Here is a 17,633-nt window from a genome sequence, read left to right as displayed (position 1 = left end):
AGTGGAATGTGGATTCCGAATGGAGGGTCATGTGTGTTCTCCACACAGTGTAGATAGTGAGACTCCTGTGCACTTTACCGTATTACATATAAGCCTATGTACCATGTACAAAACATCAACTGTACTGACAAAATTCAAACGCATGACTCTTAAACAAAGCAGTTTTGCCTCCACTTTTTTTTTTTATTAATTTCTACAGTATACAAATATTCACACACCAAATGTTCTCAAAATAAAATAAAATAAAAATAATCCCTAACATCACGTAAACATTCAGATTTTCTCCTCGTCTTGCACATTTTTGCAATCCTCTGGGGTTTTTTTTTTTTGCTTCATTGCGTCATATGCTTTGCATGACTTTGCTTAAAAAAAAACAGGAAAAAAAACAAAAACAAAAAAACGACTCTACCACTAAACCCACATTGTCCTGCTGTCGCCGAAAGAACCTTTCTGAAATTTCTTGTCAAGTCATCACGGTGACATCATCTCATCATCGCTGAGACTACAGTCGTGACGTCGTCGTGTCGTGTGTCTTGTCAAGTCATCACGGTGACATCATCTCATCATCGCTGAGACTACAGTCGTGATGTCGTCGTGTCGTGTGTCTTGTCAAGTCATCACGGTGACATCATCTCATCATCGCTGAGACTACAGTCGTGACGTCGTCATGTCGCGTGTCTTGTCAAGTCATCACGGTGACATCATCTCATCATCGCTGAGACTACGGTCGTGACGTCGTCGTGTCGTGTGTCTTGTCAAGTCATCACGGTGACATCATCTCATCATCGCTGAGACTACAGTCGTGACGTCGTCGTGTCGTGTGTCTTGTCATGACACAAACCGTTTACGTTCGGACGTGTGACGCGACAATATAGTGACATCATGGCCAGGACGAAGGGAGGAGGGTAGTAAAAATCACAGTGAGAAGTGAGAGCCCTTGAAAAGAGATTGTTCAATCTAGGCCCAGTGGCGAGGAACGGGTGCAATGGAGCTGTGTAGAGAGGGTGCCGTATTATATTGCATGGATTTGGGAGTGGGGCAAGGGGACAGACAGTGGCGAGTCTGAAACAGACCTGGCTCCATTTGTATTTATGCTTTGCCCTGCTGGGAGTGCAAGGCAAGCCTTGACAGTCATATAAAAGTGCATTAAGCTGACACTAAAAACTTCTATGTGAATGCCTGTCCCTGTGGGTATTCCATGTGCCAAAGCCTACTCCTCCGCTATCCTAATTAGGCTGAAACAAAACATCACAAACGGTTTGCAAACAGCATTTGACCCATATATGACATAGAGGGGTTGAATAATAAATAGGACTATAAGGGGAGGTAGAGAGGATCTGGATAAGAGGATAATGATGATTTTTAGTAGAAGGGACTGTCTAACATGTGGAGTCTGAAGTGAAGAATCCAGGGGGGGGCGGTTTCAGGGCAAATGAACAGATCATCGAGTCAAATCTGCATATTCATTAAACGTTCTTCAGTAAAAATCACTCCTTATGAACCCCCACCAATAAAAATCTATTTAAAAACATCTCTAAGAACATAATGTAAAAACAAAGTATATATATATATTTATATATTGAAGGATCCATAGGCAGGGGCACTGAAGACACGTCAAATAGTTTTGGCTCCGACATTAAATGCTGCGTCTCCGTTGCCCTGGTCCATGCATTCTTCCTCTCTACATCTTTATTCAATATGTACTCCGCAAGCAGCGGCCCTTTCCCAAAAACTAGGAAAGCAGTAGTGCAACAAACTTTTAGCAGGATTCTTTTTTAAACTTTTTATTCCTTTCTTTCTTTCATTTCTTTCATTTCTTTCTTTCATTTCTTTCTTTCTTTCATTTCTTTCTTTCTTTCTTTCTTTCTTTCTTTCTGTCTTTATTTCTTTCTTTCTAAGGAAACTAGTCACATACATGAGCTCAAGAACCTCCATGAACTGGAAGCCACTCAATGTGTAAGAAAAAGCCCATGATTGAAACACTTTAAAAGATGCAATCCATAATGCAACAGGAAACATGTCGCGAGGAAGGAAATCAGTTGTCTTTTCATTGTCCAGGTTTCCTGCCATCTTTACGAGCCACTTTCACTGACTGTATAAACTTCAACGGGCTAGTAAACATACTGGTGTTTTAAGAGGTGTCTTACAGTCTCTTGTACAGTGCAAACAGTGCAAAAAGTGAAAACACGACACCTGACATCTTTTTTTTTAGAGAGTTGCATCGTGTTCACCAACAAACGTATATGGATTGCACCTTTAAACCCCAAGCACGCAGTGGCTTTTTGGTTCAAACTCACAAGACTTTGAGGAGATAGTGAGCAGGCCATGTGCTTTGAGGAGATAGTGAGCAGGCCATGTGCTTTGCGGTTGTCTGGACGACACCCGACCTTACCCTTGACCTTTTGTTGACATTTCCTTGACCTCTGAAGGCTTATCTGTGAGGCTATGAGTGAGCTAAATAAAAAGGCATTATTGAAAAATAAGGCTACCAGTCTGGGATGGTTGGAGGGACCCAGACTGAGCTACATTCCATCTTTGACTTTTTTTTATTTTTATTTTTTTATGTTTTTATTTGATTAAATTAAAGATGAAAAAAGTGAAGGAAAATGGAAAAAGAAAATGTTTTAGCTTACGATGACGTCCATTTTTCTTTTTCTTTTTTATAGGGCTAAAACAACATTCTCTTTACAACTTCATTTTCCCTCTCTCTCTCTATCTCTCTCTCATACAGCCCCCCCCCCCCCCCCCCACACACACACACACACACACACACACACACACACACACACAACCCCTCTAGCCAGTTTCATTTCTTCTTCTTGAACAGGCTCTTAATCTTAGAAGAGGAGCGCGATTTCATTTTCTCCCCGTTGTCGCTGGAGTCTTGGGAAGAGGCGCTCTGGAGCTTGTGCTCCTTGCCGACGCTGCGGCCCTCCGAGTCCAGGGAGGTGAGGGAGGGGTAGCGCCGCACGCTCCCGCTGGGCGGCAGCATGCTGGCGGGCAGCTGGTTGAAGCTGCAGGACTTCTCCAGCATGCCGTTCACGCCCTTGGCGATGGCATGTCCCTGCTGGGTGAAAGGCATGCTGTGGGTGAGGTCGGGCGAGCCCTTGTGCGCGAACGTGTGGTGCTCCAGGGAGGGCGAGGACGAGGTGGAGGGCGGGCTGGAGGTGGGCACCGGAGGCGGGGTGGAGGAGGAGTCCCTGAGGCCGCCGGTGAGGGTGCAGACCGCCGAGGAGGAGGTCGTTGACATGGGGGGCTCCTGGAGCTGGCTGTACAGCAGCATCTCGTCGCGGGAGATCTTTCGGAAGCAGGTCTCCGACCCCGGCGTGGAGGCGCTCCTCTGCTTGCGCCCCATGGAGGAGCTGAGAGCGTCTAGGTCGGAGCAGCTCTCCTGGACGTCCCTGGGAGGGGGCAAGCAAAAGTATTAACCCATTTTGACCTGAGATCAGATTCTAAAAATGTCTTCTACATCCTGACAGTTTTCTGAAAAAGCTATGTTTCTATGTCAGTCGTTCTTCGATTTTTCAAAAATAGCAGACCTACAAGCTCGTAGCGCGCCACACGCGCGCTATGAGCTTGTAGATCTGCTATTTTTCAATAGCTAAAGCATAACATAATGCTAACACCAAAAGGGGTTCTCGCCCAAAATGGGTTAACGTGCAATTCACAGATTAGGATTCAACTTTATTGTGTTATAATTTGATGACCGGGTCATCGGTCACTAGGAGACTCAGTAGATGACTCAGTGGGAGATTGAAGTTGTCATCAAATTATTCAGGAATGCGAAAACAAAACAATCTCTGTGAATTCAAGGCTTCGTGGGATGCGTAAACTATAGAAAATCCATTTCTTTTTTTTATCAACCACTCCTTTATATACTGTCAGACTCAACTGTTAACCGATTCCGTACATAGGACGTCCCCACACGTCCTAGGGGTCCCAATCGACGCGTACATAGGACGTCTGAGGACGTCCTAGCGCATCCTCAATGATACGGGGCAAGATAAGAATATTCTGAATTTTCGTTTTTTTTTTGTCAGTTCACCTTTCGGCTACCGTATGCTACACTCTAGGCAATTGTTAGCTTACCATTGACTTGGCCGTTAGCGCGGCGGAAATAATGACTCGTCTCTCCTAATCCAGAATCCAGGGCGCTTTCCGTGGTGTTGAACGGATCGATATACTGGCGCTTCATTTCTGCTCCTCATCCGTCTCTCCCGCAAAATATGAACGCTTTTTGGATCATATATCGTATAAATTAAAACGATCGCAATGTAAGCTAGCTACGGTATGTAAAGTAAACTGTTTTTAGTGGATTGTTTTTTCCGGGTCATGGGTTTCCGAGTAAAAGCGGCCATGTTGTTCCGGCACCCCAGAGCTCCTGTTTTGAAGGACTTCCGGCACTGATTGTGTTAATTAAAAAAAGCATTTTGGATCAAAAAGGACACATCGCATCGCAGGTGTAAGATTATATGTGTGTAAAATATATGTACAGATTATACAGTCAGTAACTAATGAATACATGAATGGGATCACCGCTACACATACCCCCTACGTTCCACGTTGAAGAAGTGGTATTCCTCTACCGCCTCGGGGTGGTATGACAGGGGGGAGCTGGCCATGGACAGCAGGTCAGGATCTGGAGACATGAGTGACGACTGTGGGCTCAGCAGACTCCTGCGGGAGCGACACAGGCTGCTGTTTCGCGTCAGCGGCGGGCGGATCAGAGTGGTCGCTGTGCACAGGGGACAAGCGGAGAACAATATCAGGACATGGTGTCAGACACGATGTGTCCGGGGGGTGGGGTTTATGACTGCAACACAAAGGACGATGACTAATGGGCCGTCCACACCTTACCTACCGCACCATACGTACAGTAGAACTAAGAATGTATTGTATAAAAAGTTGTTCCGATGGCCTGGGCCATGGCTCAGTGGTCTAGGCACCTTGGCTGGTAATCCAGTCTGGCAGTGTGCCGCGGGTTCGATTCCTGATCCCGACGGCCTTTACTGCATGTCTTCCCCCCCATGTCTCTCCCCATTTCCTGTCAGCCTACTGTCTGTCCCTCCATAACATATATAAAATAAAGGCGAAAGCCAAAAAAATGGCAGAGGCCACACACCGCAACTTTTAACAACGTAAATGTGGATGCTCGCGTCATTATCTTTATAGTTATACTTATTGTGCGTGGTGGCCCTTAAATCTTGTATGCTTTGTATGATGAAGGAAAAAAAAGAAGTAGTGTTACGAGAATCACGTATTCTAAATTGACGGGCCAATGCAACTCGTGTCACAACAAAGTTTTCAGTTTAACTCACTGGAGAACTGGGACATGAGGGGGGGGGTGTCCTCATCCAGGTCGTCGACTCCGCCGGCGATGGGGTAGGGGGGCACCGAGACGCGCGGCATCACCACCCAGCTGTGGTCCGAGTACAGGCTGGCCGTCAGGCTGGGCAGGCCCGAGTTGTGCACCACCGGGAAGCCGCAGAGCTTCTCGATCTGGTGCCAGCGGTGCAGGCGCTCCCTCAGGCACGCCGTCACCTCCGACAGAGACTTCCTGGGGGATGACATAAGGGTGGCCTAAGGGTTAGAGGAGCACCCTTGTTGCCGAAAGGTTGCCGGTTCGATTCCCCGGACGGGCAGGAAAAATCTGGGTGGGGAAGTGATTGTCATCACTCACCCAACACAGCTGAAGTGCCCTTGAGCAAGGCACTGAACCCCCAACTGCTCCCCCATGGAGCTGCCTAGTGGCCAACAGTATAAGACTGTGGTTGTACTGGTCAGGTTTTTGTGTGTGTGTGTGTGTGTGTGTGTGTGTTTCTATGTGCAGGGCGTTGCTGAAAATGAGCACTTGTGCTCAGCTACTACCCTGGGTAAATAAAGGATTAAGAAATAAATATGCATGCAGACATGCAGCGTTAAAGGTACTTTCAAACGGGCTGCGATTAACGTGCCATAGTGATTCAGTTTCAATGAGACCTGCGTATTTTTTCCCTGTACGCGCAGAGAAGTCGAGGGGGCGTATTTACGTGGGGCGCGGTCCCGTGAAAGTGTTGCCCTCGGTGCGCTTGTTTCTTTTTTTTACGCTTGCGCAGACCTGTCGTTGATCCAGGCGACTACAGCTGTGTTATTCCATGCCCATCTGAAAGTACCTTTATAGTGTTTAACGCAGTGGTTGCTCAACCTTCCCACCCAAAATAAATAATTATATTTGACGCTTTTAGGTGGGGTTTTTTTTCTCTAGTTAATTTTTTTTTATTGAGAGACATATGAAACATGGGATGCTGCTGCTGACATTTAAAATAAATTGATGTCACCACTGAGAAGACTCATGGAAAGGAAGGAAATACTAAACATTTTTGTCAATATTGACTGACAGTCGGGACGGGACCAGCATTGAACATTCAACCCAAGGAAAATGTTGTAATAATACTCTCAACGCCACGCCAACTATACTAACAGTAACAGTGTAGTCACCTTCAAGAAAACAATAAAGATAACACCACCCCTGTTTCAAACAGGACTAACCCATCAATGTACATAATAGACTATCTGTCCTTACACATACTATGCTAATAACATCCATATAGTATAAGTAAATATGTATGGCTCAGGTCAGGTGGCTCTCCCTCCCAACTCGCAGGTGTGTCCTTTGTGCCTGTTGCGCTGAAAGTGAGATGAGACACACAACGGCCGCTTGGCTAGGACAATAAAAGCGTCTCCTGGTTTCTCATGCTTTCTTGCACTGACAATTGGTCACTTGTTTTTGTTTGGCTTTGTTTGACAATTAGACGCAGTAATTCACTTTATGATGACGCACTGATCGACTGTATATAGGTTTTTGTTTATTCTTGTTTGCACTGTTTTTTTTTGTATTATTTTGTATTGTTTCTTGATGCACCTTGCTTTTCCTTCTGCGTGTTTCTTCTGTACTTAAGTAAATGTACTTAGTTACTTTACACCACAGGTCATATCGACGAACCGTGCCTTTCAATACCTTTTGCATTGACGAGGTGACACTGTAATAGAAATTGATATTCAATGACACACACAAGGACCCTTCTGGTCGTTGATCAGTAATCAATGACTAGTGTGAGTGACTGACTTCGCATTAATGAAAATCAATGTGTGTGTGTGTGTGTGTGTGTGTGTGTGTGTGTGTGTGTGTGTGTGTGTGTGTGTGTGTGTGTGTGTGTGTGTGTGTGTGTGTAAAAAGGTGTGTAAAGCTGGTTGCACACTGGACACGTTTTTCGGAAAACCGATGGAGAAACGCCGCTAAAAATCCGAAAAACGCGCTCGGTGTGCGGGGACCTTAAGTGTAATATTGTATCCTTACTTGGCCTCTAGTATCTTGTGGTCGACCTCGTCCAGCGATGAACTGTGGGCTACCTGGAGCGTTCCAAACATACTACCCCTCTTCTTCTTGATTTTCTCTGCCTATATATCACACAGACACACACGCACACGCACACACGCACACACACACACACACACACACACACACACACACACACACACACACACACACACACACACACAAAACAAAATGACTAGATGAACAGAAAAATCATATGGATGGTGTCAAGGAAGCACAACTGAACACAAGACGTCAAAGAGATAAATCAAGCTTCGCGTCGTGAGTCAACAATACACTTTGCTTTGACGAGAGCGTCCCCTGACTCTGTGTGTGTGTGTGTGTGTGTGTGTGTGTGTGTGTGTGTGTGTGTGTGTGTGTGTGTGTGTGTGTGTGTGTGTGTGTGGGTGTGAGCCATGCGAGTCCCTGAGTTAATCGTTCAGAGCCCATAATCCCTTCCAGCTGCACGTAACAAAGACGAAAACAAATGACGCAATTAAAACACAATTTGGCCAAATCATTATGGATAACAAATGAGGGGAAATGTGGAGGCAGGAACGAGTTTATTCCCTCACACGTCGTGCGAGGTGAGAACTCAATTAAGATTGAAATGTTTGCGGTTCATTTTCGAACCACGTGGTTCACGGCGAGCGGCGAAGCCCTCGGACTGTGATGCGAGAAAAACAGTTACTTACATAAAATGTCTAGACATATGATAGAATCAATTTAGGACTGAGATCAGCTTCTACAAATGTCTTCTGATAGTTTTCAGAAAAAACGCATGTTTCTATGTCAGTGGTTCTCAAAGTTTTTCATGTCAAGGACCCCAAAAACTATATGTAATTGGCTGCCGACCGACCCCCATCTGAAAATATGTTGTTACAGGGACCAACCTAACCTGACTCCGCCAGATGGGGCAGCAGAGAGTACACTGGGTTCCCAGTGTAGCTTCTAGCTTCTAGCTTCTAGCTAGAAGCTGTCTATCACTGATTAATGATCTCTAGCCTATTTACCAAACTCTGGTGCAAAACACTCTGTAAACCACTTGTAGGCCTACCATTAACCACCAACATTACTCATATAAACACCATAGCCCAGGGTTCCCCAATTAATTTTCCTCGAGGGCCATATTTTGACTAGGGTACCAGGCTGGGGGCCGAGTCCGCACAGGTCTTGCCCTGAAAATTCATTTTCAGGGCAGGACCCCATTTGAAAAGGATGCCCAGTTTGACATGCATAGGCTACTGACCCCCATTTAATGCCATTTATATCTGCCATTTTTTAAATTCTTCCGCGGGTCGCAAGGGGGCGCTCCGCGGGCCGCAAATGGCCCGCGGGCCGCCTATTGGGGAACCCTGCATAGCCTATCATACCAGTAAGACGCCTGAGGGCGAGAAGCGACCTCGCCCTTTAGGGCGTGGTCGCATCCGCCTGGGTGACGGCAGACTGCTGGGCGAGCGCTGACGCTTTGGAATGAGGCGTCAGATCAACATATCTGCCTGCAGGTGACAGCAGACTGCTTGGCGAGCGCTGGCGCTTTGGCATGGGGGGTAAGATCTTATGAATTCTGTACTGGCCATATATGGAGCGTGTCTTGAGTGTACAGGGTTTGATGAGGTCAGATCAACATTATGTAATGTCAGAACAGGAAGGACGGGTGGGGATGGATCAGAACAGGTCAGCTCCATATATGGAGATCTAAGGGTTTGAGGTCAGATGTAGAGTTGCTGGCCGGCTCCATATATAAAGATCTAGGTGATGATCCAGTCGTCTCCATGTATGGTTATCCAGGGTTAGATGAGGTCAGTGGCGTGATCTTCATATATGGAGATGGCCATATGTGGTGGCCACCACGTGATGTCACGATGCGTGACCATATATGGAGGCGTGGGTGACTAACTAACCAATGGACGGACGGGAGATGCAGGTTTTCATAGTAATTGCGACCTATGGTCGCAAAAAGGCACGTCAGGCATGTCCAGTCATATGATATACCAATTTTTTTCACTGATGTCGGTCATGTCCAGTCCACATACTTTACTTAACCCATTTAGGCCTGACCTCGAAATAAAAAGAAATCTTCTAAATCCTCCAGTTTTCTGAAATAAATATTTTCACGATTTTTCAAAAATAGCAGACCTACAAGCTCTGAGCCTGTAGATCTGCTATTTTTCTATAGCTAAATTATAATATAATGTTTAAAACACCAAAAGGGGTTCCCGCCCAAAATGGGTTAACTCCATAACTTCTCTCTCTAGGTCGTCCTCAGACGAGCCCTCCATCGTCGGCTCCAGTCATCCCGGTTCTCCATACATCTGGCCAGCTCGTTGGTGCTTTGCGCTCCTGCATCTTTCTTGAGTCCATCCACATATCTTAGTATGGGACGTCCTCGTGACCGGTGCCCATGTGTTGGTTCCCACAGCACCAGTTTGCTGGCTGGCAGCTCCTGGTGTCTTTGGCAGTGTCCTGCGAGTCTCATTCTCCTGGCTGCTATTTTGTCGCTCACCCTGAATATCCCAGCATACAGGTTCTCGTTGGTAACATGTGCACTCTTGCTGATGTTGAGCACTACACGTAGCATTCTGGTGTAGCACCCGTCTAGAGCCTTCTGCAGAGTTGAACTTTATGAAGTACATCTATTTACATTTTTATGGTGGTAGAAAAGGCTGATTCGAGCCCCAGTGTAGAACCTTCCATATTTGTCCATTTTGGCTGAATTCCAGCAGCTTAGTCGACGAATGCACATAATTTCATCCTTGAAAAGGCATTTCACAGCAAGAGTGAAACACCAAACACGCATCGTATTGCCAAATGGTCTATTTGTGTTTAGTTTTCATTCATTTTTGAGAGGACTAGTCTACTGTATGTAGAGGGAGACATACAGGGACCCAGGCAGGGACAGACAGGGATGAAGACATGCAGCACAGTGTCTCCAGCCAGAATCAAACCAGTCATCGGCTCGCCCCCGAGTTACTGTATGCGTCTCTTAATCACCCTTCTCGGGCACAGTGGGTGGCGAGGACCGCGTCGGACAAAACACAAGCCAACTTTGTTTCATTAGATTTGTGCAGCCCTCATTTTACTCAGATGGATTCATATGTTAAAAGTATCAATGATGTGCAAAACAAAAAATGTAAAGAGAAAACATTTTTGGGTATAACCTGAGACTAGATTCTACAAAATGTCTTCTAAATCATGACAAACTGACAAACCTATGTTTCTATGTCAGTGGTTCTCAACTATTTCATGTCAAGGACCCCCAGAATTATCTGAAATTGGCCGCCGACCCCCATATGGAAATATGTTGTTCCAGGGATCCCCTCAGAAGCAAATATTTGAGTTAAAAACGTTTGCTGTGAAAGAGTATATATTCACAGATTTGCACACATTTTCACAATTTTTCAAAAATGGCAGATCTACAAGCTCATAGCGCGGCACTCGGTGCCGCGCTATGAGGTGACACAGATAAGGCCTCAGGTCTAAAATATGCTATAACGCACCTCTTCCTTGGCGATGGCGAGCTGTAGCTCGGCGCTCTGCTTCTTGATGTTGTAGTACTGCACCTCCACCTCGTGGGTGAGCTGCAGCCACATCTGCAGCGCCTCCGGCACCGACCACTCCGACTGCATCTCCTTCTCGGCTCGCTTCAGGGCCATGCGCACCTGCACGGAGGGATAGAGCCATTGTTGGGAAAAAAAGGCACTCACTTTTTTTTTTACTTAGGTAAAGTAAGTACCAATACTGCAGAGTATATAGAAATAACTCTGTTGCAAGTAAAAGTCCAGAACTCAAAATGTACTTGAGTTAAAAGTACTGTGTATTGGCATCAAAATGTACTTGAAGTACCAAAAGTAGAAAGTACTCGTTTATGCAGAATTTCAAGTTTTCCATTTCAAGTTTTCAAATGTATAAAGAACTTTTGAAAATAGCTGATCCACAAGCTCTCACAATGGGTCACGATGCGACGCATTGTGAGCTTGTAGATCGGCTATTTTCAAATGGCCGAAATGTGGCTGAAGTGGTTAATGTTTTGTAATAATCAAAATCTACAAAGTAACTAGTAACCACAGTTGTCAAATAATTGTAGTGGAGTAAAAGTACAATAATTGCCTCTGAAATGTAGTGGAGTAGAAGTAAAATGACTGAAAATGTTACTTAAGTAAGTACAGTACTTAAGTAAATGTACTTTGTTACTTTACACCACTGGATACAGCCATGGTTCAAGGTTCAGGATTCACGCTTTGGTTGTCAGCAATGCCAATGACAGCATAAAAGGCACGTGAAATGCATTGTGTGCCAGCAACACCAACACAACAGCATCTACGCAGTCTCAAGAGTTAAGGCATGATTAAAACTACATCTAAACTACCTGAAGGTGCGTGACAGAATCGGTAAATAAAGCAGCTACAGTATACAGTAAGATGTTGTAAATCAATGTATACAGTATGTGTAGATTCACATTTTCTGCACTTTATCTGTGTATGGCCACATATTCTTGCTGTAATTATGTGACACACAAATTCCACTTAATTTCTTGTGCATGTTATGTATTAGTATTTTTGCTTTCTAGAATGTTGAGGTACCCAAACCAGAGACTTTTACTATTGTTATACGATGTAACAATACAAAAATGTGAATCTTCGGGAAGGAGGGAGATGCGATAGTCTCCAGGCTCCTTATCCAGTCTCCTGGATAAGGATCCGGGCAGACTCCTGGGTGGGTGAAGGGTCTGAATCCATCGGATGTTGAAAAATGGTAAACCTACAGGATCGAGCGATCGCTGCAATGTGTGTCTCGAAGGATAGACTGTCCAGGACCTCTCGAAGGATCTCGACAGTTGGAACAGGAGCCACCAGGGAGTTGTCGACGGAGCTGGAAAGATCCTAGACTGGGCAGGACTTTCCAGGGAAGAGAAGAAGCTCAGTCCTGTCTGCGTGGAGATTGTGGTGGTGAGGAGACATCCACCTTGAGATGTCAGCCAGGCATGCAGCTTCAATTTGTGCGGCAGAGGGAGGGAAGGACAAAAACAGCTGAGTGTCATCAGCACAACAGTGGAGCTTGCGAGCAGAGATGACAGAGCCCAGATATGTTTTTAGTGTAGAGGGGAAAAAAGAGGGGGCAGAAGTGCAGACCCCCGTGTCTGTACAGCTCTCTTAGATTTGTGAATATCCGTTGATCCCAAACCGTGATGAATCTCACGTCCAGGGGGCGGCTCGGGTGGCAAGTCCCTGTCCCCCACCACCACGGAGGTTGTGGGTTCGAATCCACCGTGGTGCATCCGGCTTTGTTTGGAGTCTATGCGAACACCATTGGCTCGTGTTCGGGGGAGGAAAGCCGGGTGGGGAGAGTGATATTGATCATTGCAAGACTGCACGTACTCCTACGGGCTGGGGAGACACCTGTCAGCAGGGAGTGTTGGGCGGGAGGAGTAGGAGGAAGGCCCTACAGTACGTCCTCCCGGTGGGGGCTCCTGACTGGCAGGTGAGTCAGTAGGAGACAGCGGTGACAACACAGAAATTGGCATAACGACTAAATTGGTAAAAAAAAATTATTGGCTACGCTAACTTAAAAAAAATAATAGGAGAAAAAAAAGAATCCTCTGATAGTCCTCATTAGGATAAGACAGTCCTCAGATGTCCTCAGTCCTACCGTGTCAAGACTCTTGATTGATTGGTTGATTTTTTTTTCTTTTTTGACAAAAATGCATAGTACAAGACCATATATGGGCACTTCCATCGTGGTCTTGTAAGTGCCCGTCGTGTTGTTCCCTCACCTGTACCAGTTCCTCCTCTGCGTATTTGAGCCGGCTGAGCTCGCTCTCGGCGCCCTGGCGGAGCTCGCGGAGCCTGTGGGCCTCCCTCTTGGCCCCGCAGATCTCTCCCATCATCTTCTGCTCCAGGTTGTGCTTCTCCACCGCCACCGTCCGGTTCTCCTCCTGCGCCTTCTCCAGCCTGGGTGGAGAGAGAGAGAGAGAGAGAGAGACAGACAGAGAGAGAGACAGAGAGAGAGAGAGAGAGACAGAGAGAGAGACAGAGACAGAGACAGAGACAGAGAGAGAGAGAGAGAGAGAGAGAGAGAGAGACAGAGAGAGAGAGAGAGAGAGAGACAGAGAGAGAGAGAGAGAGAGAGAGACAGAGAGAGAGAGAGAGAGAGAGAGAGAGAGAGAGAGGGAGAGAGAGAGAGACAGAGACAGAGACAGAGACAGAGACAGAGACAGAGACAGAGACAGAGAGAGAGAGAGAGAGAGAGGGAGAGAGAGAGAGAGAGAGAGAGAGAGAGAGAGAGAGACAGAGACAGAGACAGAGACAGAGAGAGAGAGAGAGAGAGAGAGAGGGAGAGGGAGAGAGAGAGAGAGAGAGAGAGAGAGAGAGAGACAGAGAGACAGAGAGACAGAGAGAGAGAGAGAGAGAGAGAGAGAGAGAGAGAGAGAGAGAGAGAGAGAGACACAGACAGACAGACAGACAGACAGACAGACAGACAGACAGACAGACAGACAGACAGACAGACAGACAGACAGAGTATTTTTGAGAGTTGCATAGTATTGCTTAACCTGAGATCAGATTCTAAAAATGTCTTCTACATCCTGACAGTTTTCTGAAAAAGCTATGTTTCTTCGATTTTTCAAAAATAGCAGACCTACAAGCCCAAAATGGGTTAACCACATTTACGCTACAGATTTATTAAAATGTTTCATCCATCGCATTGTGACAATTTCATGCAGGGCTGAACGTGAAAGCTCTGAAGCAGTCCAAGCAGCTTGTGTGATTTGAAGCTCAACGTTACAAGTAGTCCTAGCCTAGATTAAACAACTCATAAGGTGGATGGCGAAACGGAAGAGGAAGATGATGAGCAAATGAAAAATCCCATTCTTCACAAAGGAGTAGGACCCCTTTGTTTCATATAATACAAGGGCTGGGGAAAAACACCAGCTGTGCACAAGCTGGTTGAAACCATCTCCAATCAAATCAGTATTCATTCAGTCAGCAGTTTGTTCACTTTGTCCGTCCACAATTATTGTGAAAATCGTAGAGGAGCAATTGATGTCGATAAAGCTTGATGAGTGGAATTCTGTTTCTGATTAAACAAATCACTTTAAGTTTGTTTTCTTTATGTTGATAAATCTGATGAGCCTAGTGGTGTTCTGTACTGTTATGTGTCTGATGAACCAGCACCAGTAGTGCACTTTTATTTAACATCATCATCATCATCATACTATAATTCAGTCAATGTCTGTCTGAATGTCTGACTGTCTGAATGTGTCAGAAACACCGCCGTAGCTCCTCACCGCCTGCACCAATCACTCCCACTTTTCACACAGGCATTGACCATAATAATATGGAGGTCTTAACAAAGCCCTTTTTCCAATTTAACAAATTATAAATTAATAATGAATTTATTAGTGAATTAAAAATGCGAAAACGCACCCAGGGCGCAGTACCCCCAGCGGCCACAAAGGGGGGGGGGGGGGGGGGGGGGGGGCAATATCTCACAACGGGTAAGGGCTAGTAAAAACTAAACGTAAAAATAAGGGGACTTATAAAAATGGTGCCCGCCCGCCGCCCACAAAGTGTTTGGGATGCTCATTGCTCACCGGTCCTGCAGCTCACACAGGCTCTGCTCGGCACTCTGGAGGCTCTCCAGGTCCCTCATCATCTTGGAGATGTGGACCTTGCTGGACTTGTTCTGCACGTAGGCGAACCAGCAGCCTCCCACGCCGATCACGATGGACACCATCAGGATGAAGTCTTTCAGCCAGTTGTGCTGTGGACCTGTGTGTGGATGTGGACGGGGAGAGAGAAACGGGCATGGGATGAAATCTGTGATTTTTGTATGCAACAGCGTGAAAGGGGAAGGGAGCCCCATAGCAGCCTGTCACACCACCAGACGCTCTGTTTCCTAAACTATTTAGCACAAGCACAATTATGATGTTTTGGTACTATCGTTCTAAATGTATTTTCCTGCTGTTCTACTACATACAGCCAAACAGTTGGAAGAAATCACAGATTGAGGCTTTAACATGTGAACAGGAAAGTCACGTGAAAGTCACGGTAAAGTCATTGTCTTACAAATTAAATGATTTATTCATCTTTTGTCTCAAGATGTAATTGTTTTGCGAGCCTATAGATTTCCATGAATGGGGTCGGGGGTGGTCAATTTTTTATTCTAAAACGGTTAGTCCCAATACTTGATTCTGATTGGCTGGTTACCGTCACGTGACCGGTGTAAATTCCACCGATAATCCACACCTTCAATCACTTTGTATCATCCTGCAGCCTTGTAGACCAGGGGAGAACACTTGATTGCCTTACGTACGCTGGCCGTGCGGGCGTGTAAGCACCGCCCACACTCATATGACGGTGAATGTGTGGCTCCAGGCAGCCCCGTAAAGACATCAAGTGCTATTCTCCCATCACATAGTCTACTTGCCAAGCAAAACAAGGAAGTGTGTGGCTCGCTCTGGTGGCGCAAAGCGTAGCTACTTTTGTGAATTTAATAGTTTTATGAGGTTAATATTGCTATATGTTTGTAACTATATGTTTGGGGTAGAAGACCCTCCGCTCCGCGTCGGGTCTGCCTACGCCCCCAGCCATTGTAAAATACCCGGTAACCTGAGACCAAACATAGCACATGCAGTATTATTTATTTTCTACTTTAATACTGACTTCATTCTAGTTTTAGATACTTACGTAGGGGCGGTCCAAAGAGGACTGCATCCAATGCCTTTAGGTTCAGTTTCTGTTTATGTCGTTGGTCTATTATCTTCAGCCCTTGCGAAAGAAACGACGGTTCATTCGCCGCTATTCTGAAATATGGGCAGAAAATATCATTCGAAGTTGTTATACATTTGAAATATCACTTCAGAAATTCAGAAATCAAGTCAATTCCTTTATTATTACTGCAGTTGTGACAAAAGTAAAATGTGCAGCTCCTCAGTGAATGGCAGTCAGTCAGTCAGTCAGTCTATTCTCTCTCTCTGTAGTCTGTATACATACTAAATAGTATACAATATAGGAAAAGAGAAGTCCAGTGCTCTTCAGCCAGTAGAAGTTAGAAGGGCTCGTCTGTGCTCAACAGGGACAACTTGCATCAGAGCAAATAATAACTGGGCACTTCAGGAGAGACTATACCCAAGTAAAATGGACTGGCAGCACTCGACTGGCGTGCACTAAAGTCCTACAATTTGTCACATACATTGCTGTGTGCGAAACGTGTTGTTCTGAGTGCAAGCAGAGAGGCATTGGGTACCATTTTTACAGTCTTTGGTATGACCCGGCTGGGGTTCGAGCCCCAAACTCACAGTTTCAGGGCGGACACTCTAACCACAAGGCCACTGAGCACTACGTTTTCGACTTTCTGCCTTCCTCGACTCTGAGGAAGTGCCCAGGCATTATCTTCACTGACACTATGTAGTACAGTATATATACTGTGTATTATGTGTGTGTGCATGTATCATTGACAACACCATCTGCCCTTTGCTTATTTTTCCCAGGGGTGGGGGTGGTATCTGCCACCACCATCTTAAGGAAACCAGACAACATGGCAGTCCTGTGAAGGCCGCCCACGCCACCCCACCCCACCCCACCCCCACCCCACGCCGTGACATCACCTCCTGAGTCAGCAGAGATGCCGTAACGAGACACCCATACCGAGCCCGGCTCCTCACCCCTCGTGGCCCCCTCACCCTCCTCTCACCCGTCCACCCCTCTACCGCACGCACGCACGCACGCACGCACGCACGCACACGCACACGCACACGCACACGCACACGCACATGCACACACACACACACACACACACACACACACACACACACACACACACATCTCTGTTCTCTCATGCCATACATACAGTTAGCTCTGAGTCGCATTCCATTGCAGTCGTGGAAAAAGTACTCACATTATTTTACTACTACTAAGTAAAAGTATTAATACCATAATGTAGAAAACACTCTGTTACAAGTAAAAGTCTGGTATTCAAAATTGACTTGAGTGTGTGCATCAAAAAAGTACGTGTTAGGCAGAATGTCCCATTTCACAAGTTTTCAAAATGTAGGCCTATATAATTCTTTTGAAAATAGCCGATGCGACACATTGTGAACTTTGTTGTGAATGCGTATAGGGCTGAAGTAATTAATGTATGCTTTGTAATAATAAATAAAATCTACAAAGTGACTAGTCACTAAAAGTTTTCAAATAATTGTAGTGGAGTAAAATAGTACAGACAATTGGAAATACTCCAGTAAAGTTAAAAAAAACTACAAACTTAAAAAAGACCTTAA

General features: G+C 45.7%; 1 protein-coding gene across 1 annotated transcript in view; it reads right to left on the bottom strand.

Moving 5' to 3' along the window:
• Positions 1–659: 659 nt before the first annotated feature.
• Positions 660–17,633, bottom strand: part of stim2b (stromal interaction molecule 2b) — a 60,790-nt gene continuing 43,816 nt past the window's right edge. Inside the window, exons 4-12 of the mRNA XM_079491335.1 lie at positions 16,042–16,157; positions 14,946–15,123; positions 13,128–13,305; positions 10,855–11,016; positions 7,337–7,437; positions 5,319–5,557; positions 4,549–4,735; positions 2,770–3,401; positions 660–2,720 (exon numbers count right to left, since the gene is read on the bottom strand). Coding sequence (XP_079347461.1) covers positions 2,807–3,401; positions 4,549–4,735; positions 5,319–5,557; positions 7,337–7,437; positions 10,855–11,016; positions 13,128–13,305; positions 14,946–15,123; positions 16,042–16,157 — 1,756 coding nt within the window. The 3' untranslated portion in view covers positions 660–2,720; positions 2,770–2,806. The remainder of the gene's footprint in view (positions 2,721–2,769; positions 3,402–4,548; positions 4,736–5,318; positions 5,558–7,336; positions 7,438–10,854; positions 11,017–13,127; positions 13,306–14,945; positions 15,124–16,041; positions 16,158–17,633) is intronic.

This window comes from Electrona antarctica (assembly GCF_951216825.1).
Source record: "Electrona antarctica genome assembly, chromosome: 21".
NCBI lineage: Eukaryota > Metazoa > Chordata > Actinopteri > Myctophiformes > Myctophidae > Electrona > Electrona antarctica.
The sequence above is the reverse complement of the archived record's forward strand: the minus strand, read 5'-3'. Positions and strand labels throughout refer to the sequence as shown.